Consider the following 26,458-nt stretch of genomic DNA (forward strand, 5'->3'; position numbering starts at 1 on the left):
AGGCTTGGTGTGCGGAGGCTCCGTGTTGGGGGGCTTCTCATGAGTAGGCTCCGTGTTGGGAGGCTTGGTGTGCGGAGGCTCCGTGTTGGGGGGCTTGGTGTGCGGAGGCTCCGTGTTGGGGGGCTTCTCATGAGTAGGCTCCGTGTTGGGAGGCTTGGTGTGCGGAGGCTCCGTGTTGGGGGGCTTCTCATGAGTAGGCTCCGTCTTGGGAGGCTTAGTGTGAGCAGGCTCCGTCTTGCTGGGCTCCTTGTTGGGAGGCTTCTCCTGAGTAGGCTTCTCATGAGCAGGCTCCGTGTTCTGAGGGGGCTCCTTGTGAGGCCCAGTAGGCTGAGGAGCCGGGTTGGGAGCCTCGGTCCAGTGAGGAGGCTCCTTCTGAGGGGGCAGATCAATTGTAGCCGGAGCCCCATGATCCACGCCTCGGTTCTGGATAACACCAGCGAGTGCTGGGCCAGCCAGAGCTAGCAGAGCAATAGTCCCTTTAACCATCTCGAAGGATGATCGACCTCTCAAAAGCAGATACCAGAAGCACAAACAAAGACAATCAGTTGGAATCAAACGAGTGAAATAAGAGCGAGCGACTTTTCTAGGCTCGATACAAGCGTGTTGAAAAAGAAGTCATTTCGATAGAGAGAAGACGTGAACTTATATCTCCATCACGGCGATGATGGTTGCCGTTTCCGTGCGGATGCTCATTGATGGCTACAATGCCACAGTAGTATCGATTTTTAACAAGATCTGGTGCCTGGTTCAAGAGGAGAAAAAAATCTTGATTGCTCGGCACATAAGGCCCATTGGTCTGCAGTGTAAAACTGCGATATCACGAACCATGGTTAGCTGGTAAGTTGATTAGTGGAACAAGCAATTGGTGGTATTTGGAAAAGACTCAAAATCTTCAGATAAAGTTGGGAGGTGGGTGCTACGTGGTATCGTATTCAGGTGAGAAACCCACCTACCCAGTCGGATCTTCGGTGCTGCAGGAAGACAGATGGCGTACTTAGATCTTGGACACATTCTGCAGAGAGTCGTGGTGTCATCACTTCAGTCAAGTGTCTCCAAGAGATGCCACAGATGCTAGCCCGATCCGGCCATCGAATCTTCAAGGAACATGTAGATACAGTTTTGTTCCTTGAGCAAAATGGCTGCATCATCTGTGACAGGCTTGTTCCTGGAACGCATGTTCTTTCCACGCCATGGACAACCATGGCCAAATTAAACCATGAAGTCATTCCAAAACGGCAGTCAACAACCTACAAAGCTGGCCAACAGGGGATCTTCCTGCTTGTGGTCACCGATTTTTAGTTTAATGACACCAGTTTGGTGGCATCATCAGTGATTACCCATGTGCTTCAAATCGGCAGAACTCTGCAAGATCGAGAAAAGCGCCTCTGGAATGTGGAGCCAAGCTATAGGGAGGTTCTGCAAGCTTTACGGTAAGCGTGAAATTCACGTTGTGCGCATGGTACAAAGCGCAAAATGAAAGCCGCAATGAAGAGAGCAAATACGGGATCAAAGGAGTCTCAGCAAATCACGAAGAATGTAGAGTTTTACATGCTTCGTAAACTTCATCTGTGCATACCAGGTCAATGACGACACCTAACAGATATTGCTCGACCACAGCTGAAACAGTCCTCGAGTATGACGACACTAATATCTCCTGAAAATCCGGATTTGGAAGATATTGACGATCGAGCACAAGTAAATAACGTGATACGTTCATTGATCTTTGTAATGCTCGTCAAGTGGATGGTCTCCAGGATTTGCAACGAATGTAATCGTCATCCATAGGAGTTAATGAACAGGAATACGACTTCCAAGCTGCCGCAAACGGCAATTGAGGGCCCCTGAGGCTCATGGGTGGGTACAGAGAGTATTGCGTCTTGGTGGAGAGGCATTGGCGTGATTAAAATAGAAGGTTGTAGTCGGTCGTGTATCCCGTCCGTTGTATAGTAGATGGCCGTTTGCGGTTAGGCCCAAGTCGATGGCACGTGCTTCCTTGGCTCCATATCATGTGACCAGTAATCTGCGGTAAGCTAGGGCTTAGGACTTAGGGCTTCCGGGGTGGCAGCGCGTCTGGCACGCGTCCAGTCGCGTTAATGACCCAATACGATATTCAGTATACTCCACTATACGGAGACAAGTTCAAGGTACATACAGCATCCAAAACACACAGAAATGCCTCACTCTGTGTCTGCCGGGGAGTCTCCTAGTCATCGTAACGATGAGGAAGTCCTTCCGGATGCCCCTCCCACAGATGCGACACCTGATGTTCCGGAAGATAAGGAGCCCGAGGCCACTGGAAACGATACGAAAGACAAACTTGCAGACATACTATTCGATGACGATGATGACGATGAATTTCCTGCATCTAGTGCGCCAGACACGAGAAATGCGAGTTCGAATAATCAAGATGCAGTAGAGTGAGCACCCGCCACTCTATAGATAGGAAGCCAGTCTAACAAAAGTTGTACAGATCCTCTGCACCGCAACCCGCTCACGTAGACACAGATACTATGCTTGCGTTCTATCAGCGACTTTTCCCATTTCGTTACCTTTTCCAGTGGCTGAACCATGGAGTTGTTCCTTCGCCGGACTTTGGAAACCGTGAATTCGCGCTTACCCTGCAGAACGACGCCTACCTACGATATCAGTCATATGCGACAGCAGATCTGTAAGCGGACAAAGCAAGGCAGCCTCTGTAACGAAGCACATCACTGACACCCTCCTAGCTTCCGCAAGGACATCTTGCGCATGAACCCATCTCGTTTTGAAATCGGTCCCGTCTACAATACAAACCCCCGCGATCGGAAAACTCTACGAGGGGGTCAGATGAAACCAATTGCGAAGGAATTAGTGTTCGATATCGATTTGACGGACTATGACGATATCCGATCATGTTGTGAAAAGGCGAATATCTGTGAGAAATGCTGGGCCTTTGTAACCATGGCCATAAAGGTTGTCGACGCGGCGTTGCGGGACGATTTTGGATTTCAACACATCTTATGGGTTTACTCTGGTCGTCGTGGTGCCCACGCCTGGGTCTGTGATCCCCGTGCTCGCAGCCTTCCCGATGATCGGCGACGGGCCATTGCAGGGTATCTCGATCTCGTGCGAGGAGGGGCCCAGAGTGGCAAGCGTGTCAATCTGAAGCGTCCGCTGCATCCGCATATGGCCCGTAGCCTGGAAATCCTGAAGCCTTACTTCGCCCAGACTACCTTGGTGGACCAGGACACCTTTGTCAGCTCGGAGCAGGCGCAACGCCTCCTAGCACTACTTCCCGACAAGGCCTTGAATGATGCCTTGCGCAAGAAATGGGAGTCGTCCCCAGACCGCTCTAGTACGAGCAAATGGGCCGACATTGACTCGCTCGCAAAGACCGGGAAGAGCAGCACTCTTAACACTTCTACATTACGTGACGCGAAGCAGGATATTGTGTTGGAGTATACCTATCCACGCCTTGATTCTGAAGTCAGTAAGAAAATGATTCACTTGCTCAAAAGCCCGTTCGTCATACATCCTGGCACAGGCCGTGTTTGTGTGCCCATTGATGTTCGAAAGGCCGAGCAGTTTGACCCTCTTTCAGTCCCCACGGTCACACAACTATTGGGAGAGATTGATGCGTATGATGCAGAGAACCCCAATAACGGTGCAGGCACAGACACGGCGGATGGGGAGGGAAGCGTGCCCAATGACTCTGATGTGAGAGGAAGCCGCAAACTCCAGGATTATGAGAAAACGAGTCTCAAGCCATATGTTGATTATTTCCGCTCGTTCATTGCCGGTCTTCTCAAGGAGGAACGCGGTGGGAAGCGGGAGCGAAACGAAGATACGACGGAGGTGAAGACTGAAAGCATGGAGTTTTAAACCCTTGCATCGACTTCCTGTTGGTCTTCTACCTAGAATTTCTTGTACTTTTCGAGCGGTTTTGGAGTATACATGCTTTCAGGCAGGGTTACGATGCATGCGGCGTTTTGGTGTTGTCAGAGGATTACTTCAAGGCACAGGCATAATTATATCTTTCACCTCACGATCTATTAATCAGGATATGAACGGTGAACATGAGACCATCATTCTAGAACTGGTTGTACTTTTCGCTCCTGGATCTGGTAGTCTTTGAAGCATGATCTCCCACTGTAAATCTGTAAACACTAGGGCATTTTAGGATGCAGTTTTGAATATAATACATTTAGATGCTAGATTCGTTTCTATATTGATACACGTGCACACTGCCTAGCAAATATGATCATAGCGACTTGCATGGACAGACGTCAAGCTAACATGACAGGAAGCAATGGGATACTCCCTCACAAAAAAAGATCACGAGAAAAGTCGAAAGGTAGGATTATAATTATGAGTAGGGATTTGGCCAATGCATTTTTATAGACGCACTAATGCATCATTGATCCGCATTTAAGCGGAGATGAAGTTCTTGACGTCTAAAAGTTCCACTGTTAGATATAGATACTAATGTCTCAAGAGTGGCGGTAACTTACTCTCAAGCCAACGAACGTATTCCTTCTGCTCCTTCACCTGGATGTAGTCAGGAATCATGTTGGCCAGCTCTGCGTTGATGCCTCTCTCCTCGAGGTAACGTTCCAAGAAGGTCTGCAGATCCTCATCGAGATTCTCGAAGGGAGGTCCGGCGTAAAGGCTCTGTCTAGCCCAATCCTTCTCAGCGGTCTGAGCATGTGCCAAATCGGGCTTAGAGAAGTAGGAGACCTCCTCGATCTGGAAGAGACCATCCTGGGCAACAGTCTGGATCAGCATAGCACCGTTGCTAGGCTTCTCAACGGTGATGTTGACGCGGGCAGGGAAGCTGGGCTCCAGGTCACGGTCCAGCTCATCCAGTTCGCGATCAGCAGGGGCAGCCTCGGGGTTGCCAGCGGCACCCTTGTTACCGGGCTGGCCGGCCTCAAAATCCAGCTCGTCGCTCAAAGCCTGGTCGTCGAACTCCTCTTGCTCGCTCAAGTTCTGAAGATCCGCAACGGTGAAGGTGAGACGGATCCTATTGTGTGGGGTTCATTAGAATAGTGCACAAGAATGGGAAGTGGCGACTCAAGAACTTACTCCTCATTGCCGAACTTCTTCGTCAACACAACTTCCTGGTCACCGGGGACGTCTTTGACCTGCAAGCAGACATGAATCAGCCTTGGTTAATGCGAGACATTTGATTCAATGCACTTACCTCCCAAGAGTTGTTCTGAAGAACGTACTGAATATTCTGGACGGAAGAATCGAGATCCTCGAGACCGGAAGCCTTCTCATGCTTCAATTCATCCTCAAGCTTGGCAACAAGTTCAAAGTCACCTACAGATAGAAGTCGCTGTCAGCGCAATCGAAAAACGAGTATCACATCGTGCCATAAGCCTCGAAGTTTTCTTTGTTCCTTGTTCTTGCGTGTTCTCCAGAATTGGGAGCGAATATCCATTTCGATTCATCTTACCTTCAGCTTGAGACTGCTTGAATACACTGGAAGTCGAGAAAGCAGCGTAGGAGGGCTTCAGAGCAGATTGCAGAGTGACATATTTAGGAGCAACCGCCGGGACAGGTCGGAAGAGAGCAGAGCGGGAAGAGGTGGCAATGGAACGGGAGATAGTGCGAGGCACAGAGCGGGCGATGGTGCGTAGCGACAACATAATGAATTGTGAGGATTGGATGGATGCAAAGGATGTTGAGTTGGAGGAGATTTTTGCTGAAAGTTTGGGAGGTGACGAGCAGGAAACTCAACTGATGATGTTACCGTTGCCAAGAACAAGCTCGGGAGCTCTGGCGATGGCAGCCTGAGGCAGTGATCCTTTCCGCCTCAGCATCTGAAGAACAGCAGTGACCTGTGCAATATACAAACATGTCTATTGAACCTGAGATTGTTTAACATTACAATACTGTGTATAACTGGAAGCAACTCCGACAATATATGATCCTTATTCACTCCGCGTTCCTCTACAGGCGGTAGACCATGATCCATAGAGCATCTCGCACCCCGTAAATTAGAAATATATTTTGTGATCGGTGTCCCAACCGGCGACAACAAAGATACTGATATCCAAAAGCGATATACAATAGGAACAATAAAGGCGCGGGATACATAGAGCACAGACAGAGAAGACCAATTGGAATACTTCTAACGAAATATGTCCTAATGATCAAAGCCTGCAGTGGCCATGTCCAAGGCCTTCGAGTTTAATGAGATTACATCATGAGAAAAGCTAAGAGTTGAAGATAATCACCGCCAGTGTTTCCGCTGTGAACCTGATCCTGCCATTGCTATTTTTAAGTTTAATTTTTATCCTACAGGTAATAACCTGGCGGCGATGTGCAATGCCGTCACAGATGCAGAGCAGACGTTTGGTTGATGTGCTTTTGTAGCCAAACCTTGAAACATACTAACGAACATCAAGATGCTGGTATATACGGTCGTCAACGCCATTATGTGCCAAAACCAATGTGAGCGATGGGGTCTTAAAACCAAAACCATAACTAAAGATCACGACATCCCTTTCGGAGGAAAAGCTGAAGACTGCTTCCCACCATCCTTGGTCAAGCGAATGAACTTCATGCTGCTGAGTCCGGACCAATCCCCATTCCATGAGGCAAGGGCCTTGATTACATCTTGTTGGCTAAGATCGGGCAACCAGAAACCGGTCTTAAACTCTTTATTCTCCACGTCGGTTCGCTGGAGGAGATTTTCCTCTCGTTTGCTGGGGGGTCGGCCTTTCCGCCGTTCACTCTGTAATTGCTCGATTTCAGGGACACTTCGGTTGATGTATCTATGCCCGCCAGTGTTAATGCGTATGATATATCGGATAATGACCAGGGGGCCTTTCTGTTTCAACTGACCTAACAATTAAATTCATCATGTCACTATCCGAGAAGGCGCCTGCATCCTTCGGGACATTTTCGTGGAAGTATACAATCCGGTCAACTAGGGGAATCATTAGAAAAGTCCGGTAGAAACCAGAGACGCCTTTTTGAAAGCTTACTGTAGGACTGTCGTCCTCGGGCCAATGTGGCAGAGACACGAGCAACCCGATCGTCTCTAATACCTGCGCGGCGCAATCTCTTCGCATCTCTGCTGTTCTCATGCAGTGCGTCAACTACCCCTCGCTTTTTAGCAATATGCTTATGAACTTTCTGTAAAGATACCGGCATGGTGCGATCTTCAACTTCCTTGAATTTGAATGAGAACAAAAAGTGAGCAGTATAACGTTATTGCTGCGCACAGTAAGTTGCAGTCTAGTACCTTTCGTCTTTTTTTTTTTTTCCCCCTTCTCTAATCTCCGCGATCCTTATCGCCCGGCAGAATGATAGGGCGGTGATGGTGGAGGCAAACGCCGCCAACGCCCGGCCAATCACGGCTTCCTCTGTATGCACCGGCCTATCGCGTTTCTGTTGCGCGTCAGAGGGTTGACACTGGCAGTCAACTTACATTCCAATCTCGTTGTCTAGGCCATACATAACTCAATGACCCGCTAAGGTGGTTGATTAGCTTCCAACCCCTATTTCTACGCAAGTTTCTCCCCATGGTTCTCGTGCCCACCGCGTCTCTCGTGTCCTAACCATCGACTGTCAGAGCTGTTGCCCGTTTTGGATGTTCAACTTGACAACCTAACGAGGAGCAGCTCGACTTTCGAAGGTTTTCACAATGGGCATTAAAGGTATGCCCAACTTCACTTTGTCTTTTCCGGAGTGCGCAGAGAAGATTGACTCGTCAGCTAGGGCTCCATGGTCTTCTCAAGTCTATTCAAAAACCATGTCATTTAAAAAAGTTTAGCGGACAAACCCTCGGTGTCGACGCATATGGATGGCTGCATCGTGGTACGGTCGCCTGCGCGGTGGACTTAGTTTTGGACCGGCCGACTACCAAGTATGTGGCTTTGTATAGGATATTGTTTATGACCGGTGCTAACGTGATTGTAGACATATCGATTTCGTACTCAACCGCGTCCGCATGTTGCTTTATTTTGGGGTCACACCATATCTTATCTTCGACGGTGACGATCTACCAAGTAAAGCTGGTACCGAGTCGGATCGACACCAACGGCGTCAGGAAAGCAAAACCCTTGGGTTGGAGCTGCAACGGAAGGGAAGGACAGCGGAAGCTTATCAAGAGTTTCAGAAAGCGGTGGATGTGACCCCTTTGATGGCTCGTCAATTGATTGACGAACTGAAAAAGATGAATGTTCAGTATGTGGTGGCTCCGTATGAGGCCGATGCACAACTCGTATACCTGGAGCGCCAGGGCATCATCAATGGGATCATATCGGAAGACTCTGATTTGCTAGTGTTCGGTGCCAAGAGATTGTTGTCCAAGCTAGACCAGCATGGCGACTGCATTGAGATTAATCGAGCCGACTTTACAGCTTGCCGCGAAGTCAGTCTTATAGGATGGACGGACGCCGACTTTAGACGCATGTGTATCCTCAGCGGATGTGATTACCTACCCAACATTGCCAGGCTGGGGTTGAAAACTGCCTATCGGTGTATTCGCAAATACAAGAATGTGGAGAAGGCGCTACGGATGCTTCAATTTGAGGGCCAGTACCATGTCCCCTCGAATTATCTGGAGAATTTCAAACAAGCAGAGCTCACATTCCTTTACCAGAGAGTATTTTGCCCCCGAGCTGGAAAGCTCGTCACGCTGACTCCACCAGAAGATGATGTGAACCTGGAAGAATTACCGTACATCGGCGGTGACGTGGAGCCTGAGCTTGCAGTGGGAGTCGCTTGTGGTGACTTGGATCCAACAACAAAAGAACCACTGGTATTGAGGCCTGCTGCGGGCAGGGTCATACCTGGCATCCAACGTCGCCAGACACTCGGGTCATCCGCCGAACTGAAGCCAAACAAGCCCATCAGCTCATTCTTCACTCCGAAACGGACTCCTTTGGCTGAATTGGATCCAAATAGCCTCTCTCCATCCCCCAGCCAGCAGAGGCTACTGGAAAGGCATGCCAATGCGTCCTGGGAGAGTAGTCCGGTTACGCCCCGGCCGGGCATCGCCCGATCCGCGACGGTGAATAGGCTATCGAGCCCGCTAGTTCGGAGCGTGGAGCGAAACTCTTTTCTGGCCCATGCCTCTAGAGCATCTACCTTGCAGGCCACCAAGCGGCAACGACTTTGTTCCGAAACGGACGAGGCCAACCTTCCAAGTCTTCCAGACTGCCGCAGCCGTTTCTTTGCTCACTCCCCGGGTGATTCCAGCCCCAGTGGTGCCAAGGTTACGCGAAGCAAAAAAGCACGGAAGTCAGCTGTGGATGTGTTTTCTGATGAAGTAGCCGAGGGCATCATGACACAAATTGCAGGTTCATCAGAGACTGCGAACCATTGCAAGGACAAGCCTCAAACGCGACATGAGCCTCGCGAAGGCGGCCATGAAGAAGCGACTCCACCAACCACATTTACCACATCGGAAGACCCCGCAAGTGCGAAAGAAAAAGTCCGTGTAGACGGGCGACAGGAAAGCGCCGCAGCTCCAAGTACGGCTTCCATTAGCGAGGACTCGAATCCTGAAGTGTCTCGTCAGGTGCAGGACGACGGTATTTCCAAGCAAAACTCTTCTCTGTTGTCTAAGTTTACTTTCCAAGCTGCGGAAGGGCATACTAGCCCCAACGTGGATACCTTGCAAACAAAGGATCCTCAAGCTCATCGCCCGCTTATCTCTAGATCGCCTTCTAGGGTGAAAGCTGGGGTGACCCGGAGTCCTTCCAGGCGGCAACGCTTGACGCCTTTGCAACGGCTCGGCCAGACGGCACTGGCCCGGTCACGATCGCTGAACTTCACCCCTTCTCCTTCAACATCAAGTGACCTGGGCAGGAACCTCGAGGCAAGCACCTCCCAGGCAAACCCGATCCCTTCCACACGTCCGCTTGCTCAAGGAAGTGAAGACATGATTATTCCCGATAGTGAAGAAGAGGATGTCGATGGCGACGAAACTAGTCACGGCCGGACACCTGTTCCATTCAACCTTAAGCGATTTTCATACACAACCCGGTGATTCTGGACATTATGCATTGCCGCATCTATACAAATGGCATATATTTTGGTGTGGTGGCGTTTCTTGGCATTGCTATTATTCTATTGGGTTTTATCTGGATGAGATACACGGTGTTTTGTGAGGCATCGCATTATTCTATGTTATCTTTGGTCGTGTATACCCTACCTTGGACATTATTGGAGATAGACGATCGACGTCAGGACAGTTTGAGTAATTTTTAGTGTATACCTTTGCAGTGATCGTCGGCATGAGACCTGGACAGAACCCACTATGAGACGTAAATGCTGGAGGCTGGAAAGGGACCAGAAGGGATTAGGGCTGACAAGCCGTGTGGGGCCACGGCTCAGTTGAGCCTGGACCAATCGCTGGTCCCTGATCGATCGTAGCGCCATCGGTGGAGTGGATCAGACCCAATGGGGCCTCGTGGGTCCCTCAGGTACAGTAGGCGGTGAGGCCTGGTTACCGGGGAACCAGCGGGTGTAAACAAAAGACGATGCCCAGCCTCCTCCATTGGGACTATACTGTCCATTCCCAGCCACCACATTATCATCACCATCGTCACCGGTTACCTCAACTCTCGCTCGTTGTGTGGAAAAGAGAAAAGAAAAATTCGGGAGGCAGGCATTCATTGCAAGAGTGGATTTGGCTAGCTACGATCTCTCTCCCCAATTCTCCCCTTCCCTCTTTCTCCCCTCTCCATTCCTTGCCCTCAGCTTTGCCTCTTTTTGGCACTAAGTTGTTGAATTCGAACCCCAGATCGGGACATAGCTTATCGGATTTTTAATTCGACTATCTGACACATCTTGTATATCGTCCAGGTCTCGTGAGCGCCGCGACGCAAAGCAGACATACATTCCTTTGGTTTCGCCGCCAGTATTCCATTCGTCAAGGGATCCCTCGAGCTCGTGCACTTAAACCCACATTCCATACCCACGTCAAGACCTGCAGAACCTTCCGACATTATTCGATCGCTTTCTTCAGACATTGAGTTTCGCCGCTTGGACTGACAAAGACTGTCGCGCGACAAAGCATAATCGGGCCGCAGAACCGAGGGACCAGCACCTTCAGACATCGTGTCCAAAGAAGCGCTCTTCAAACACTCCTTCTCGGGGGCCCGAGAAGAGAGTCATACAGACCGTGGTGTGAAGTAATCAACTGGTATAAGCCTGGCTGAGACTTGACCCGTCGACATGGCGTCCAATTTTAAGGCGAAGATGGCCCGTATGTTGCATTAAGTTGTTGAGACGATGCTGTGTGTGTATACTAACTGTCTATGATTATAGGTTTCATTCCTATGATCGGTTACCATCACGTGCTTATGATAATCATTGCAGTTACCATTATTCTTCTCTGTAAGCTAGCCCCATGCCTTGCTGTCACCATTGGAATGCATCTGACGATGTTAGCCCTTTTACTGGCCGGATGCTCGTCGTCCTCTCCACAGATGCCCAGCATATTCTTGATCTCTCTCTATTACCAACGCTACGACCCCATCTTTAATCTTGCACAGGTGGACCCTGGCGTAGTGCAAGCAACAGCGAACATCGTTGGAGGAGCGGAGATGGAAGTGCGTGTGGGGTATTTCGGAATCTGCGTGTCGCCGTCAGGAGGCGCCTACATCTGCAACTCGAATGCGACGGCCCTGGCTGAGGTCGTCACGGTTGACCAAGATCCGCTGAACCTGATTTGGGTAGCATCGACGTTTAAGGATGCTGTGGTCTTCCCATATCTCCTGTATGTTCTCAGCATGCTCTATCCATGAATAGGTGAACTGACTTGTACAGAATTGTTGCCGTTATCCTCGCATTTTTCTGCTTCATCCTGCTGGCTACTTTCCCTGGATGGCACGAAGAAATTGACTCGACCGGCTCCGAGCGTGAGGTGAAGCCGTTCCCTTCCCGGCCCGTATCCCAGGCCGCGCTGGCTCTAATTTTCGTGGCATCCGTTTTTGTGTTGGTCTCGGTACTATGGCAGCACACAGCATCCGTCGCTGCGAGCACCATTGCCCAAGACATGGGCAATGGCAGCGTCAAGAGTGGAGTAGGCAGCTCTGCAATGGTGCTCGGATGGTTTGGATTTGGCCTGATGGTGGTGACGACGATAGGCTTGCTGGTGATGATACTCAGCATCAAGCTGATACGGCAGTTGACGGATGAAGAATAATCTACATGATCTGGGAGGGACACACTCGGTTTCAGCTTTTGTTTCTTTCTGCCTTTTAGTTTCCTTTGTTTTCGACCTTCTACATGACGCACTTTCCGACGGCACGAACGACACACGATTAATACGATACTGAATTCTGAACTCACGACGATAATGAACAAAATCAATCAACACCCCTATCACACCTTCGACCTACCTGTACATTCGCCCTGTTTGCACTTTGTCCGTTGATGGTTTACGTCATGTATAAAAGACGATTTTTCTTTTTTTATTGAATTGGGATGGATGGGACAAGGAATTGGAACTTTTTTACATGGAATACCACGCTTGGATTTGTCAATGAGTATCTCACTGATTTGAACGCACTTTTGTTTCTCGATCATAATACCACAGCTCGCATATAGATTGGCTGCAGCTACCAACATGAAAGAACTACATTCATCATGAACTGCGCATTCACAGACGTAAAACCACAGTATATGTACACAGTACCACCATCCAAGCCTCACAGAACCCAGAAATCAAATATCATGCCTCGCAAATTTACTCGCCATCCTCAACCTCCGCCCATACCTCAACAGCACAAACGGATACGGCACAAACAAAACAGTCAGACACCCAAGCAGAGTACACGCCCAGCCCACCCCGAGGTTATGAAACATCGCCGTCGCAAACAGAGGAAACCCAGCCCCAAACGACGAGCGCATAAAATCATTCCCGGCCAGCACCGACGCCGCATACCTGGGGTACGCATGCGCCTGGTAACAAAAGATGCCGTTGAAGATCAAGCAGCCGCCGACGGAGAAAAACATCGACGCAATGATCGGCACGATCCAGTGCACGCTGGCGAAGTTGCCCGTCCACCCGAACCAGAACAGTGATATCGGGAGCGCGAACGCCCCCACCAGCGTCGGCGGCAGCTGCTGCTCCGGCGCGATGTTCCAGTTCGCGTCGAAGTGCCGCACCTGGTACTTCGCTTTCCAGAAGAAGTACCCTATTATCGTGGGGAAGGTCCCGACTAGGATTCCCAGGAAGGCGAGGCCTGTTTCGCCCGCGTTGAAGCCGTGAATCTCGCTGAAGACGATCGGGAAGGCTTCGAAAAAGATGTACAGGATGCCGTAGATGAGGGAGATGTAGAGGTTGAGGAAGAAGACGATGGGCTCGAGGAAGCAGAGTTGGAAGGGTCGGATGGCGGCTTCGAAGAGGACGTCCTATTGTTTTTTTTTTTTTTGTTAGGGTTATGCGTTATGTGTTGGGGGTAGTTGTGCTCACCTTAGGCCGGACATGGCTGAGCTCGATCTCCGCTTCGCATTTGTAGTTCGAGTTCCCTGTGATCTTCCGCACGCGGCGTGCTCGTCGCCAGAGGATATTGGGCGTGAAGGTTTCCGGGAGGAAGAAGAAGAGTAGGACGAGGGTGAACCCGCTGGCCCAGAGCAGCTGCCAGATAGTCCAGGTCCATCCTTTCGCAGAAGCAGCGAAGCCGCCGACCAGAGGTCCTAGGACGGGCGCGGAGATGGCGAAACAGCCCCAGATCGCGATCATGTAGTCGCGCACTTTCGGGTTCCACATGTCGCCCATGGATGCTCCGCCGGTGGCCAGGGCTGGGGAGCCGAGAAAGCCGGTGATGAACCGGAAGGCCAGGAGCATGCCGAAGTTCTTTGCGTAGATGACGGCGAACTGGAAGAAGACGAAGACGAGGAGCGTGAGGAGGTATATAGGGTTTCGGCCGACGGTTGGGAGCTCCGAGAGAGGGGACCAGATCATTGGACCTGGGGCAGCGGGTCAGTGTGCTGTCTGATGCGTTGATAGTTAGTTATTCAATGGATGGGGACGTATGTACCTAAGCCATAGCCCAGCACGAAGAGCGTCAGCCCCAGTGTGGCGGCGACTCTACTTACGCCGAACTGTTCCGAGACGCCTTCGATTCCTGGGGTGTAGATCGCCGATCCGATGTAGATGGAAAAAGTCAACAGCCAGATCTGGCTGCTTACGAGGAGCTTTTTGGTTGTGCTCCAATTCTGGGGGTTCTAGATGTGTGTAAGTACTGGGATGGTGGGGAGGCAAGTTTGAAGATGTACCTCAGGATCATCTGGGCTACGCCAGTCAACCAGAAGCGGTGTCCCTCCAGTGACCCCAGCGGTTGACGCTATGGACAGGCGGCGCGACGCTCGTGACGCCTGGGACATGACGGCGTAGAGACCGAACGTGTCGGCCTCGGTGTCCGCCAACGTCGCTGCCTCTTCATCAGTGACGCTGGGCTCCGGCTTCAAGCATTCCGTCCAAAGAGCCGGATCAATCTCCTCTGGGTATCGTAGCAATCGGTTCCTAGTACAGAGGCGCACGAGCTTTCCGAAGGCTGAATCGCGGATGGTCTCCATCTTTAGGGCTGTTTTGATGCAGCCCTGGGTGTTGATCCTCACATCCGCCCTGTCCGGCTCTGCCAGAATAAGCTTATATATTACCCCGGAGTAGACTGGTGGCAATTGTCAGAGGGTCATATAGTTAAGACTTTCTGTAAACTTTGACAGCAGGCTAATGGATCGGTATACTGTTAATGTGCTGCTGTATAGCCGTATAGCCGTAAATCCGGGGCGTCATAGTCCCGGGCCCCGGCGGATGGAACCACAAGTCAAGCTGATGTCATGACTATCAGAGTACTGAATCACGCTGCTTGGGAAGGCCATCGTGGGTCCTTGCCATTCCCCACAGTATGTCTAGACCGACTGCTTGGAAGAATGTAGGAAATGACGATTATAAATGCTCTCTCGCCATTAGCATGAAGGCTTCCCAAGTAGTGTTAAACAGGAACGTAGCCTAAAGTATGACAGCTCTGCATTATATCTGATGAATGTCATATTTCTCATCCTCCAGAGCGTTCTATCTCGTCGATTAGCGTAACGATCTCTATCCTCAATGATTTTGGGAGGGGAGATATCGGAAGCACAGTTCAAGGCCTTTGAAATATCAATTTGTTCAACTAATAAGAACCAAGAAAGTACAAACGAATTCAACGATACTAAAAAGTAAACGAAACAGATGAATCAAGAAGAAATCTGGGCAGATGGAGAGTGTTGAAGAGGCGATTTCCAGTATCCGTGGCCCCCCGTTCCCTTGTACTTGTTCTCCGAGATACGTAGGGTTATAAACTGAACATTACGGTGTTTCGTAAGGGCAGGGGTTAGCCTGCCCCCCGAAGCACACTCCACCTGTATCACACCGGTGAGGACCGCAACAGGAGCATCTTTCTTGATGCTCCTGATGTGTTCTAGGAAACTCTGGATAGTTGCACCGGAGTTCACAACGGAATCCACGAGAATAACAGCAACCGTGTCTTTCAAAAGGTCGTCTTGAAGATCTGATGGCTGTTTGGCGTGAACGAACATGGCCCGCTGACATGCGTCGTCGTTGACTCCGAATGCCATGGGCTCCTCTCCCCTCATTAACGCTACGATCAAGATTTTGTCCTCCCTCCGGAGTTGATAGCCGGTAGTATTATGCCCTTGCGGGTGAGGGTTATCAACTTCCTTCACTCCAATGGGCGTAGGGAGGAATGTGTATGCCAAATATCTGCCTACCTCACGGTGAGCCTCCCTCAAACGTGGTCCTTGCACGTTGGCATTTCGCATGGGCGTCATCAGAATCTTGACGGCCTCTGGGTTCAACTTCTCAGCGCTGATGACATTCAACTTGGTGCCGTCTGAAAGCAGGGAGTCAACAAAGGTAGGGTCGAGGAGTTTGACTTCAGGAAGGATCTCCTTGTTGAGACGAGGGGTTACAAAACACGGGCGAAGACATTGCTCTGCCTTCAGCCCACCGGTCTCGATTGCTTGCTTCAAGGCCCTTTCCATAGGGTGGCTTCTCGTTGCTTCGTCTTTCACAACAACAAAGGCCTTGTCAGCTTTACAGAGCATTTTGAGGTCAAGGGGGCTATCTCCAAACGCCCAGACTACGAGACGGTGTTGGGTCTTCAAATGATCAACCAAAGCCTCCTTCACCTCTAGGGTCACAGCAAAACCATCGCTGATGCGACCACCTCCAATGACGGCAACTTTGCCCAACAACCGTTGCATCTCCAGCACATACTTCCAGATCAGAGCCAGGCCACTGGTCACGACCACTGCAGCGACGTGATTCTGCTCTGCGATACGGTACAGAAGCGTGACGAATTCCTCATCCATAGTTATAGACGAGGCAACCTCCCGGCAAACAAAGTCATATTGATTATCGCGAAGCCTTTCTTCATGAAGCAGAGTCACCTGCCGGAAGGCATTGTATGAGTAACCCAAAGGACTCTCAAATACAACTCGCGCGGGCGTCTTCGACCAGTCTCCATCTGCATATCCCAGGAGTGGGGGAAATATCTTCCAAAACAGGGCGCCCGTGTCTTGCGAGGTCAAGGTACCGTCGGCATCAAGTACGATCATCCGTTTCAGAGTACCGCTTTGTATGGCAGGGATGCTATCCAGGGTGCTGAGAGCGTTGGAAAGGTTGTGTCGTTCGTCATGTTTGCTGAAATCATGGAGCAGGTTCTCAACATCCTTGGGGATCATGTCTGGAGACACGGAACAGAAGAGAATGTTATTGCGGTAGCAAAGGTCGCGCAGCATTTGCTTCTCAGCTTCCATCCAGCGCCGCACGTGGGCGATTGAGACGTGCGAGCGATCTCCGCCAGGGTCATCGAGACGGCGCTTGACGATCTCCTCAGGAGGCACGTCAAGGTAAATGACATGGGTATAGGTGTCCAGATCGCTCTGTGTATATACAGCCGATCCACACTTATTACCTTCGTCCCAGAACATCAGGTGGTCTGTGACCACACCAGTCTTATCATATGCTAGACAATTTTGTCTGATACAGTTGATCGCAAGTTCACGAAGCACCTGATGCGCCTTGTCATCCAACCGCTTGAACGATGTTATGCCTCCACAAACGAGCTTGTCAATCTCCTCGCTGCCCTTGAAGTACATGAAGTGGTCTTCGCCGAGAGCCATTCTGAGCTGGTTGAGCAAGGTTGTCTTTCCAGCACCTGGAATACCATAAATACCAACCACCACGGGCTTCGAAAGGGAAGAAGGACTTTGCGCCATGGTACTTCTGTCACGAAAGTTGAAGAAGTATACTGTTACACTGTGGATGTTCAGAGCAAGACTTGGAGAGCGAACTATTCTGTGTCGGTCTAACAAGAGAGGGATATCAACAACCGCCAAGAGATGAAAGGCACCTCTAAATGAGAAGAACAAGTCCATTATATAGACGACTCGACAGGCACCAGGTGGTATGGATCAGGGGGCAACGTTACGCTGGCTATGTCCGGGTGATTCCATGTATTTTTATTCACATCTGGCTAATTTGCCGCACTGCAACTAATATAATAGACAGCTCAGGGATTGGATGTTTGAGGCATGGGCGGAGCTATGAGGTTCATTGTTTGTATAATGGAAAAGGCCTCCTGGGCCAATAGAAGTCCCCTTTCATCGTGCGATAGAGCAAACAGACAATGTGAGATAGTGGATACGTTCATTCTAAAGACCATTGGATGGTGACATGCTTTTTCTACTGAGGTCCCACGGTTGTCCTGTGGCTGCGCACAGATCAGATGAGAAACTGCACTCGATGAATACCAGACCCAGATGGTGATAGGCAATCTGAGAGTCGGATGGTAGACCCAGCTGTTTAGTCTTACAAACACAGGGTATGTTATTCAGTGATGGAATTAAGTAATTACTTAAGAACCTGCATGAAGGAGAAAGGTATCTTGTAGAGTATGCGATTGGGGTTATCTCGTCGAACATTTCCCGTAATAGGAAGCAGCTTCAAACAGTCCAGCAGAACAAACATAATATACATAGGGAAACTCATATTAGAACAGCTTAGCCGATTTCGCCTCATACGGGTCGGGATCCATTGATGGAGGGGCAAGATAGACCGGGAAACTAAACTCCAATATCGTCGTCCTGAACTGTTAATAGTAAGAAACGTTAGCGCAACTCGAGCCAGGCCGTGTTCTTGTTATCCTACCTTAGAGTAGCCACATTGCAGACCTAGTCTGACTTCGAGTGTATATGTTTGGCTGATGTTGCAGGTCTCAAACGACGGTGTGAGCGTAATTGGTAGTCGGTGTTTGTTCCAGAGACTGTCCCCAATACATAACTCAGCCCCATTTAGGGCTCGATCATGGCTGACAACGTGGTGGATGTTCGACATGGTTTGTATGACCTGGAACTGTGTGTCTTTCTCGACAAGCCCAGATGCATGTGTCTCCGTTGATCCCACGAGCATGGTCTGGAAGTCATTCAACCATACGAAGCATTCTCTGTCTCCGACTTTGGTGAGCTTAATCCTCAATGGGATAGGATAGCCTAGAAGTAAGCACTGCCCGTTCAGCAGCTCGACGTCAACCTGAAATGCCAGTGGGCTGCTGGTGCTGACAGAATCGTGGCTGATGGCGAGAAGACATCTTCTTCCTAGTATGCTTTTTGGAAGGCTAAATTCATGCACGGGGTAGAATAGGATATTGCGAGTCTGCCAGAAAATACAGTGGTTAGTATGGCTTTCCAGTTCCTTTTCGCATATCCAGGCTACTCAACTAATTTCTCCACCCCTTTTAAGATACCGGTCTTTGTTATAGTGACGTCCAGGAAGTACCTGACCTCCCAGGCCGATAAGGTGTCGCCAGTCGAGGGTGGAAGCTTTCGTAGAAGATGGTGGGTTTTGTTCTTCCGGTGGAGGAACCCCGTGCATGACTGGTTTGGTTTGCTCTCATCTAGACTGATCTTATGGCATTCGGACGTTGCAGGAAACTAAATCAACGCAGAACAAGCATAAGTAAACGAGATTGAGATCTGCAGGTTGCAAGGGGTCGTGGAGCCTACCGTGAGGGAGAACGGAAAGATGTGCGTCCCAGAGCCAACAGTTAGACTTCTAGAAACGGGGATCTCGGTTATCTTCTGGGGTGGGAAAACATTTTGAAAACGTTGGAATAACTATAGATGGGGATGTTAAGAGACGATTATCACTTTTGATCTTGGTAGACGTACCTGATGGGACTCAACGTATCTTCCAGAATTTAGTCGCGACGTTGCTATCCCAGACAGCTTGACTGTAATTGTTGAGATGTTCACTGGCGCCTTGTTACGGAAGATCAAGTGGCCAGACACAGTGTCTTTCTCGGTGTAGGCTCCCCATTCCTGATCGAGTCGTACTTGAAGATCCATTCCCACCTTTCAGCCAAGTCAATCGGCGATATGCTGGGCAGTTGATGAGAAGAAGTCTGAGGTTCGCACGAGTAGCCAGGGTGCTCCAGTCCGGGCAATCAGGCTATGTTTCTTGGTCTGGTTCTTGACTTGGTAGGGCTGGGAGTCTGTACTTATGATCCTGGATAGTGATGCTTGTATTAACGGTTTACATAAATGAACACGAAGCACATAGAGCGTCGAACGCCGAGCTGATACGAAATTTCCATGACCGAAGTGCTCTATTACTACACCAGTATCGCATCCCCCGAGGAACTGAGGCTGCGCTCGGGGAACTAAGTAGCGAGCAGTTTCAGCCGGCGTGCAACGCTCAAAGAAATTTTCGTTTTCCATCTCTCGGTGGAAGTCTGGTGGAAAAGCCGGGGCTCGGAAAATGAAGCGTATCGCCGACTATTTTTATCTGCTTCCAGAATGATTCCCATCGCGGCCCCACTCTACCGTTGCTCGAACCCTAAATACACCCGCACCTTTGCTTAGGGAGTGTCCGTAGTAGCCCATTTCCTGGCCCACTGAGCGCGCATTATGGACGCTATTGTTTCGTAGAGGAAGTCCCTTCTTGGCCTAGCTTGCCTCCTGGTAAGCTGGTGCTGGAAATATAGGGAAACTCTAGAAGTTAGAACTTGTGTAAATGACACGCAGACTTGTCCGCGACTTCACAATAAAACAACCAAACTATGGATAACCAGTTTGAGAGACCAGATCAATCCGTATATTCCCAAGACTCTACAGAGAATAGTCCGCCACTGAGGAAAGGTCGTTCGCCTAATGTGAGTCTCAATCACAGGGGGGTAGGGTGAGGTCTGCTCGAGGATGGATTGCCTTCTGACACTCGATTGTTTCTCAGGAAAGATATGATCGTGAAGACCGACTATATCATGGAGAACACGCAGAGTCTTTGCTCCATTCGGTTCCTTTGGGCCCTCCTTATCCGGCCTACGAACCTGAATCGCAACCCTTCGGCCATGGGACTCCCGAACAGCTCACTCTACGAAGCCCTAGTACGAAGACGCAATCAACTTATTCACGAACTCAGTCAGTAAGCAGAGATCCGTTTGCTTCATATCCAACCGTCGCATACTCAGACGATGCTTCAACACCGGACTCGTGGCGACAGCGACAAACTCCAGCGCCCAGTGCGCTTCGTCGATATCCGACCCGAAGAATTAACCTGGTCCAAGGTAGCGTCCTGAGCGTAGATTATCCCGTGCCCAGCGCTATTCGGAACGCTATCCAGCCAAAATACCGCGATGCTGGGGAAGGCTTCGCTGAAGAGTTTACACATCTTCGATGTAAGCATCCATGTCAAGGCAAGATGCGAAAGCTAACCGATTACAGATACAGCAGCCACCTGCGACCCTGACGAGTTCACCCTACGCAATGGATACAACCTACGGCCTTCCATGTACAACAGGTCTACTGAATTGCTCATCGCCATTACCTATTATAACGAGGATAAGGTGCTCACGGCGCGGACCCTGCACGGCGTGATGCAAAATGTTCGGGAAATCGTCAATCTCAAGAAAACAGAATTCTGGAATAAAGGAGGACCAGCCTGGCAGAAGATTGTGGTTTGTCTTGTCTTTGATGGCATTGACCCTTGCGATAAGAACACGCTTGACGTCCTGGCCACCGTGGGCATCTACCAGGATGGAATCATGAAACACGACGTAGATGGTAGGGAGACTGTTGCTCACATTGTTCGTGACTCTTCCACATTGCAATTTACCTTCGTTATTTGCTGATGGTTGATAGTTTGAATACACAACCCAACTATCGATCACGCCTGCGCAACAGCTGGTTCGCCCTCATGGCGACGAGCCCACCAATCTGCCACCGGTTCAGACAATATTTTGCCTGAAGCAGAAAAATAGCAAAAAGATCAACTCCCACCGATGGCTATTCAATGCGTTTGGCCGACTGCTAAACCCTGAGGTCGTCATCTTGATCGACGCCGGCACGAAGCCGGGACATAAATCTCTCCTTGCCCTTTGGGAAGCATTTTATAATAACAAGAACCTCGGAGGCGCGTGTGGTGAGATCCATGCACTGCTCGGCCCACGCTGGGAGAAGCTTGTGAATCCTCTAGTGGCTGCGCAGAACTTTGAATATAAGATCTCTAATATCCTAGACAAGCCTTTGGAAAGCGCCTTTGGCTATGTTAGTGTTCTCCCCGGCGCATTCTCTGCTTACCGATACCGAGCGATCATGGGTCGACCTTTAGAGCAGTACTTCCATGGGGATCATACGTTGTCTTCGAAGCTAGGCAAGAAAGGTATTGAAGGAATGAATATATTCAAGAAGAATATGTTCCTGGCTGAGGATCGTATTCTGTGTTTTGAGCTCGTCGCGAAGGCGGGCTCTCGATGGACGCTGACATACGTGAAAGCTTCAAAGGGGGAAACCGACGTGCCAGAAGGTAAGATGGGCATGTAGTCTGATACCACAATGCGCGAGTGCTGAATTTGATAGGCGCCGCAGAATTTCTGAGCCAAAGACGCCGCTGGCTTAATGGCTCCTTTGCAGCAAGTTTATATTCAATCATGCATTTCAATCGTATCTATAAGAGTGGCCACAACCTCATTCGCCTCGTTGCTTTTCACGTCCAGCTACTTTACAACATCTGCCAGCTTATCATGACGTGGTTCTCCCTCGGTATGTTAGATTAGATCAGACGCTTGACACCATATGAGGGCTAACGTGCTGCAGCATCCTACTGGCTGACCAATTCTGTGATTATGGATATCGTAGGAACACCAAGCGCAACTAACAAAAACAAGGGCTGGCCATTCGGCAATGACGCGACTCCTGTCGTCAACAACATCGTCAAGATCACTTATCTTGCCTTCCTCATGCTCCAGTACATCCTTGCTCTCGGCAATCGACCGAAGGGGTAAGAACTTATTCAATGGCATGCAACGGGTCTTTTGAGTGTGCGAAACTAACAATAAGCCACTAGATCGAAAACCTCATATACACTATCCTTCATCTACTTCTCCGTCGTCCAACTCTACATTCTGGTTTTATCATTTTATCTTGTAGCGCAGGCATTCAGCGGTGGGAATATAGACCTCAATTTGGACGACGGGGTTGGGGGTTTCATCGGATCTTTCTTCACCTCCACCAGCGGACTCGTGTTGATCGCATTAGTGTCGACATACGGGATCTACTTCATATCCAGCATTCTATACCTCGACCCATGGCACATGCTCACATCCTCATGGGCCTATTTTCTCGGGATGCCCTCCTCGATCAACGTCCTGATGGTCTACGCCTTCTGCAACTGGCACGACGTCTCATGGGGCACCAAGGGATCCGACCAAGCAGGCTCACTCCCATCCGCCCAGACCAAAAAGGCCGACGCAAAGACAAACTTCGTCGAAGAGCTGGACAAACCGCAAGCAGACATCGACACTCAGTTTGAGTTCACAGTCCGACGAGCTCTATCCCCGTGGCAACCCCCTGAGGAGAAGGAGGACGGCAACTTGGATGATTCGTATAAACGCTTTCGGACCAATCTCGTGTTACTATGGGTCTTGAGTAACGCGCTCTTGGCCCTCTGTATCAATAATGAGGGGATCAGGAATCTCTGTTTGACGGTAGGTTAAGCACAAAACCTACAGTGCGTGATATGAGCTGACGAGAAGTGCTAGACCTCTTCGACAGATCGTACGGCCTGGTATTTTAAGATCATCCTCTGGCTTACCTCCGCATTGTCGGTTTTCCGGTTTATGGGCGCTCTGTGGTTCTTGGGCAAGACGGGTGTGTTGTGTTGTTTTTCAAGACGTTGATCCGGCTATTGCTGTTGAGTAGTGTGTAATACAAGTCATCTAATACGGCAGACTAAATTGAGGTTCCGGACGGTTGCAGCATTCTTTCCGACTTTTGAACATATCTTTATAGAACTTTGCTTGGCTTTCGTTCAGACTGTCTTATATTCTTTGTCGGTTTTCGTGTATCACCGCCCCCAAGAGTGTGAGCTTCATTGCACGATAGCTCCGTCCGCTGGATGTCTAGTTGGAGCACCTTGACAGCTTCTTGATATGTCACTTAACTATTCTTCACGAGGATCCCTCGGAATGACCATTTCGCCGCCCACGATTGAGCAAGGTTATGTGGATAGAAACCGCAGTGTCAACCCAGACGAGGCATGCCTGGGGAACTATACAGCAGTAAGAGTGCCCCATCTTCGGAGGTCAGGGTACTGCTGACTTTCTGCTCCTAGTCGTTGCAGTCATTCCAGGAGAGTCTCTCGAGAACCAGCGAAACGACCGACCGTTACGATCTAAAACGAATCGAATCTCAAAGAACGGTTTTCTAGTGGCATTCGGTCCAAACATATATACCGAAATAAAAGCCGGCGACCAAGTGCTCGGGTAGCTTTAACAGCAACTTTATACCAACACATGGAGGAAATGTAGGATATCAGATGCGGGATGTTCTCGGCCCACGGCATATTCTCGGAGCCGAGACTCGGAGCCGAGCGCTGTGCCCTAACTTCGAAGTGGTGCATGTCATTTCCGCTGATCGACGGAAGCCCTCATTTAATCAAAAAGTGAGTGCCCAAAACGTTCCCGCGCCAGAAGGGAATATGAACAGATGGCTTGTTGGGCGACAACCAGCAGGAGCCGAAGCAGCTCCGCGACCCCCGTTGGCATGACCTGAACATGTCAAGCCCATTGTTGAATATCCCGTGTGAAATTCTTCTGTCGATCTGCTGCTATTTAGGGGACATTGACGATGTATTACATCTCGCACGATGCTGTAAACAATTACACGGCACGTTCGAACGACAGAGCCATCGCCTGGTGGCATTTCGATCGGTAATAGTAGGCGAAGTCGCATGCATTCGAAGTTTGTTTTCTTCCAGTCTGATGTGGGACTAGGGCAATGCCGCTCATCACCGCTACGATCTCAAACTGTCCCCAGTTTTAAACATCTCTCAGCGACTCTTTGCTGAATATAGCGCGTCCCATGGGAAACCGCCTTTATCAAAACGTCCTATCCACGCGGACATCTTGAACCTCCACACCCCTGATGGTGACTCTTTACCCGAAGATGAGGTGTGGTCAATCGTGTGCCGGTGGCAGGGCTTCCGTCTCCTCTACGACCTTTACTGCAACCCCTCCATTCGGTCAAGGTATTCGCGCTCAGTCTTCCTTAATTGGCCTAATAATGAATGCTACGAGGAAGAGCATGCGCTCGTACATGACGAGCCTCTCCTAGAACCGACCATTACACCGCATAAGGACACGGTGCCTGGAGGCTGTGCCACATTGCCTAGCCTACGAAACCGAGGTTATAGACGTTTCTACCAGGCCTTAACAGCACATTGGTTCGCCGTGGAGGCATTGTGGCTGGCCAGAATATCACGTTATAAAACACCACAAGAACGAAACAACCGCTTCGTCCAGGTGAGGGGAATCTGGAGGGATAATCCGGATCGGACCCTCCAGGAGAAGCTGGACGTTCTCGAAGTATTTGACTTTGTTTGGGGCTTTCTCGGGCGGAAGATCTTCGTTGATGTCTATGGCATGCGGAGTTGGTTGGACGAGGACGGAGCAGGGCTCTATTTTGACGGTGAGCAGTCCGAAGGCGTGAACTGGGCCTTTTTTGTTCGATCTGTTACTCAATACCTTCGGCCCCCCAATATTATTGAGTTACTGCTGTCCTTGGTGTGGAACCCGTCTACATCTTGGGCCGTTCATCGACCCAGTTATCTTCGCACGTTGGGATTCTTTGACGAACAGCAAGGCATCTGTGAACAGCCAGGCACTCGAGAGTCACCGGACTGGCGGTGGTTGTTTCCGGGAGCCTTTCTTGAGTATGATGTACTTGCCAGTGTCATCCACCAAGTCACTTATGAAGATGGCGATGAGGCTTTGCGTGCTCTGTGGGAGTATATCTGGTGGGTGTATCGTCGTAATTATTGGGAATCCGATTCGAAGGGGGCCATAATCTTTCGAGACGAGACCAGCAGTCAAATCCTATGGCGGATGCGAACCATGATAGTCCCGCATTTGCGGCATAGCTGGTAGGAATAGTGAACAACGGTGATTAGTGTATTCCTTCGACCCCACAAAAGTGCCGGCGGCTGTAAAGATTGTCCTCCAAGCGATTTCCCGCCTAACTGGAAATTGCAACCCCGTTCTTAGCAGAGTCCCACATTGTACCAAGGGACTAAATCCCTTTAGGAAAAGTCTTTGATTCTGAAAGTCTCCTCGGGTCGAAGCGGCCGGTTGGTATTCTTCCTTTGTTTTGTCCGGCGTAGAACTCTCCTCTTCTCAGACCTGTCTCGCTGTGATAATTGTTCGATTATCCAACTCTTGTCATCATGAACACGGTACGTCTTCCTCCCACCCCTGGATTCGCCTCTTGCTTTTCTTCTTTTCTCGTTTTTCTTTTCTTTTCTCTCTTTCTTTCTTCGTTATTCTACTCTATTTTATTCCATTTTTGTTCTTTTTGTAGAGGAATTGAACAATTGATCAATGTTCCGCACCGTTGACATGTTCCTTCTGACAGATACGATCAACCTGGTAAGTGGATACAATCGTAATCCATATTACTGATGTAAATGGCTCATCCCATTCGAATAGGATAGGCTGGGGCACTCTTTGTGCAGGTAAGGACATCGTTCCTATCATGCTGTATCACTCTAGCCTGGCTAACATATCGTTCCTTTTCCTGATGATAGCCGGTGGAGGTGCTTACTATCTGGCAAACAAATCCATCACTGCGGACAGAGAGGCTAGGCAGGACAACGCCATGAGACACAAGGCAAAAATGGCCGCCATGGAAGCAGAATACAGACAAGCAGCTGCAAAGACCGGCAGTGCCCCTTCGGCGGGTGATTCCCCATCTTCGAAGCCACAAACCACGATGCGTCAGACGAAGGACAGTGGATAATCGAGGGACATTACTCAACAAAGCAATTTACCCTGGAGCGCAGCGCCTCTTCCCTGCCCAGTCATAACCGATCGCAAAGAGGCCAGCAGCTAGTCGCGAAAATGGGGTCATTAGGAATATTTTTCATTCTATTCTATATACTGTATAA

The 26,458-nt window shown here is 49.9% G+C and overlaps 11 protein-coding genes across 11 annotated transcripts in view; 6 read left to right on the top strand and 5 right to left on the bottom strand.

Annotated features, from left to right (window-relative positions):
- The window catches only part of cspA (putative cell surface protein), a gene marked incomplete at both ends in the record, with an annotated part of 1,682 nt that extends 648 nt beyond the window's left edge, over positions 1 to 1,034 (bottom strand). Inside the window, one exon of the mRNA XM_032086493.1 lies at positions 954 to 1,034. Within this exon, the coding sequence (XP_031944534.1) occupies positions 954 to 1,034 (81 nt within the window). The remainder of the gene's footprint in view (positions 1 to 953) is intronic.
- A 1,138-nt stretch (positions 1,035 to 2,172) lies between these two features.
- BDV37DRAFT_280127 (DNA primase subunit PRI1) lies at positions 2,173 to 3,861 on the top strand (the record flags this gene model as incomplete). The annotated part of the gene is made up of 3 exons (XM_032086494.1): positions 2,173 to 2,417; positions 2,471 to 2,668; positions 2,727 to 3,861. The coding sequence occupies 3 exons, from the start codon at positions 2,173 to 2,175 to the stop codon at positions 3,859 to 3,861; spliced, it is 1,578 nt and encodes a 525-aa protein (XP_031944535.1).
- A 444-nt stretch (positions 3,862 to 4,305) lies between these two features.
- Positions 4,306 to 5,722, bottom strand: BDV37DRAFT_241250 (MAM33 family protein). The gene is made up of 4 exons (XM_032081160.1): positions 5,441 to 5,722; positions 5,183 to 5,304; positions 5,065 to 5,123; positions 4,306 to 5,002 (listed from the first exon to the last, which is right to left on the bottom strand). Exons 1-4 carry the CDS (start codon positions 5,631 to 5,633, stop codon positions 4,462 to 4,464), a joined length of 915 nt encoding a protein of 304 aa, XP_031944536.1. The 5' UTR covers positions 5,634 to 5,722; the 3' UTR covers positions 4,306 to 4,461.
- A 504-nt stretch (positions 5,723 to 6,226) lies between these two features.
- BDV37DRAFT_29128 (translation machinery-associated protein 16) lies at positions 6,227 to 7,229 on the bottom strand. Its single transcript, XM_032088897.1, has 3 exons — positions 6,978 to 7,229; positions 6,835 to 6,919; positions 6,227 to 6,764 (listed from the first exon to the last, which is right to left on the bottom strand). The coding sequence occupies exons 1-3, from the start codon at positions 7,144 to 7,146 to the stop codon at positions 6,482 to 6,484; spliced, it is 537 nt and encodes a 178-aa protein (XP_031944537.1). The 5' UTR covers positions 7,147 to 7,229; the 3' UTR covers positions 6,227 to 6,481.
- Positions 7,230 to 7,453: 224 nt separating this feature from the next.
- BDV37DRAFT_241253 (putative exonuclease) lies at positions 7,454 to 10,219 on the top strand. The gene is made up of 3 exons (XM_032081161.1): positions 7,454 to 7,652; positions 7,714 to 7,861; positions 7,915 to 10,219. The coding sequence occupies exons 1-3, from the start codon at positions 7,640 to 7,642 to the stop codon at positions 9,989 to 9,991; spliced, it is 2,238 nt and encodes a 745-aa protein (XP_031944538.1). The 5' UTR covers positions 7,454 to 7,639; the 3' UTR covers positions 9,992 to 10,219.
- A 321-nt stretch (positions 10,220 to 10,540) lies between these two features.
- On the top strand, positions 10,541 to 12,582 carry BDV37DRAFT_241254 (Fig1 domain-containing protein). Its single transcript, XM_032081162.1, has 4 exons — positions 10,541 to 11,212; positions 11,275 to 11,343; positions 11,398 to 11,725; positions 11,776 to 12,582. Exons 1-4 carry the CDS (start codon positions 11,182 to 11,184, stop codon positions 12,152 to 12,154), a joined length of 807 nt encoding a protein of 268 aa, XP_031944539.1. The 5' UTR covers positions 10,541 to 11,181; the 3' UTR covers positions 12,155 to 12,582.
- Positions 12,583 to 12,637: 55 nt separating this feature from the next.
- On the bottom strand, positions 12,638 to 14,532 carry BDV37DRAFT_291020 (MFS transporter; the record flags this gene model as incomplete). The annotated part of the gene is made up of 4 exons (XM_032088851.1): positions 12,638 to 13,365; positions 13,427 to 13,923; positions 13,995 to 14,181; positions 14,233 to 14,532. The coding sequence occupies 4 exons, from the start codon at positions 14,530 to 14,532 to the stop codon at positions 12,676 to 12,678; spliced, it is 1,674 nt and encodes a 557-aa protein (XP_031944540.1). The 3' UTR covers positions 12,638 to 12,675.
- Positions 14,533 to 15,195: 663 nt separating this feature from the next.
- BDV37DRAFT_291022 (uracil phosphoribosyltransferase-domain-containing protein) lies at positions 15,196 to 17,946 on the bottom strand (the record flags this gene model as incomplete). The annotated part of the gene is made up of 2 exons (XM_032088852.1): positions 15,196 to 17,248; positions 17,888 to 17,946. 2 exons carry the CDS (start codon positions 17,944 to 17,946, stop codon positions 15,196 to 15,198), a joined length of 2,112 nt encoding a protein of 703 aa, XP_031944541.1.
- A 382-nt stretch (positions 17,947 to 18,328) lies between these two features.
- On the top strand, positions 18,329 to 23,224 carry BDV37DRAFT_269344 (chitin synthase-domain-containing protein; the record flags this gene model as incomplete). Its single annotated transcript, XM_032084350.1, has 13 exons — positions 18,329 to 18,363; positions 18,398 to 18,482; positions 18,764 to 18,858; positions 19,249 to 19,326; positions 20,094 to 20,142; positions 20,217 to 20,405; positions 20,642 to 20,696; positions 20,743 to 21,104; positions 21,160 to 21,823; positions 21,877 to 22,059; positions 22,114 to 22,297; positions 22,364 to 22,944; positions 23,094 to 23,224. The coding sequence occupies 13 exons, from the start codon at positions 18,329 to 18,331 to the stop codon at positions 23,222 to 23,224; spliced, it is 2,691 nt and encodes an 896-aa protein (XP_031944542.1).
- Positions 23,225 to 24,071: 847 nt separating this feature from the next.
- Positions 24,072 to 25,442, top strand: BDV37DRAFT_269345 (uncharacterized protein; the record flags this gene model as incomplete). Its single annotated transcript, XM_032084351.1, has 8 exons — positions 24,072 to 24,233; positions 24,291 to 24,557; positions 24,594 to 24,702; positions 24,733 to 24,818; positions 24,861 to 24,881; positions 24,918 to 25,090; positions 25,121 to 25,316; positions 25,353 to 25,442. 8 exons carry the CDS (start codon positions 24,072 to 24,074, stop codon positions 25,440 to 25,442), a joined length of 1,104 nt encoding a protein of 367 aa, XP_031944543.1.
- Positions 25,443 to 25,644: 202 nt separating this feature from the next.
- BDV37DRAFT_241262 (uncharacterized protein) lies at positions 25,645 to 26,415 on the top strand. The gene is made up of 4 exons (XM_032081163.1): positions 25,645 to 25,747; positions 25,927 to 25,940; positions 26,001 to 26,026; positions 26,099 to 26,415. Exons 1-4 carry the CDS (start codon positions 25,739 to 25,741, stop codon positions 26,308 to 26,310), a joined length of 261 nt encoding a protein of 86 aa, XP_031944544.1. The 5' UTR covers positions 25,645 to 25,738; the 3' UTR covers positions 26,311 to 26,415.
- The last annotated feature ends 43 nt before the right edge of the window (positions 26,416 to 26,458 follow it).

The sequence above is a fragment of the Aspergillus pseudonomiae genome, assembly GCF_009193645.1.
Source record: "Aspergillus pseudonomiae strain CBS 119388 unplaced genomic scaffold BDV37scaffold_12, whole genome shotgun sequence".
Classification (NCBI taxonomy): Eukaryota; Fungi; Ascomycota; class Eurotiomycetes; order Eurotiales; family Aspergillaceae; genus Aspergillus; species Aspergillus pseudonomiae.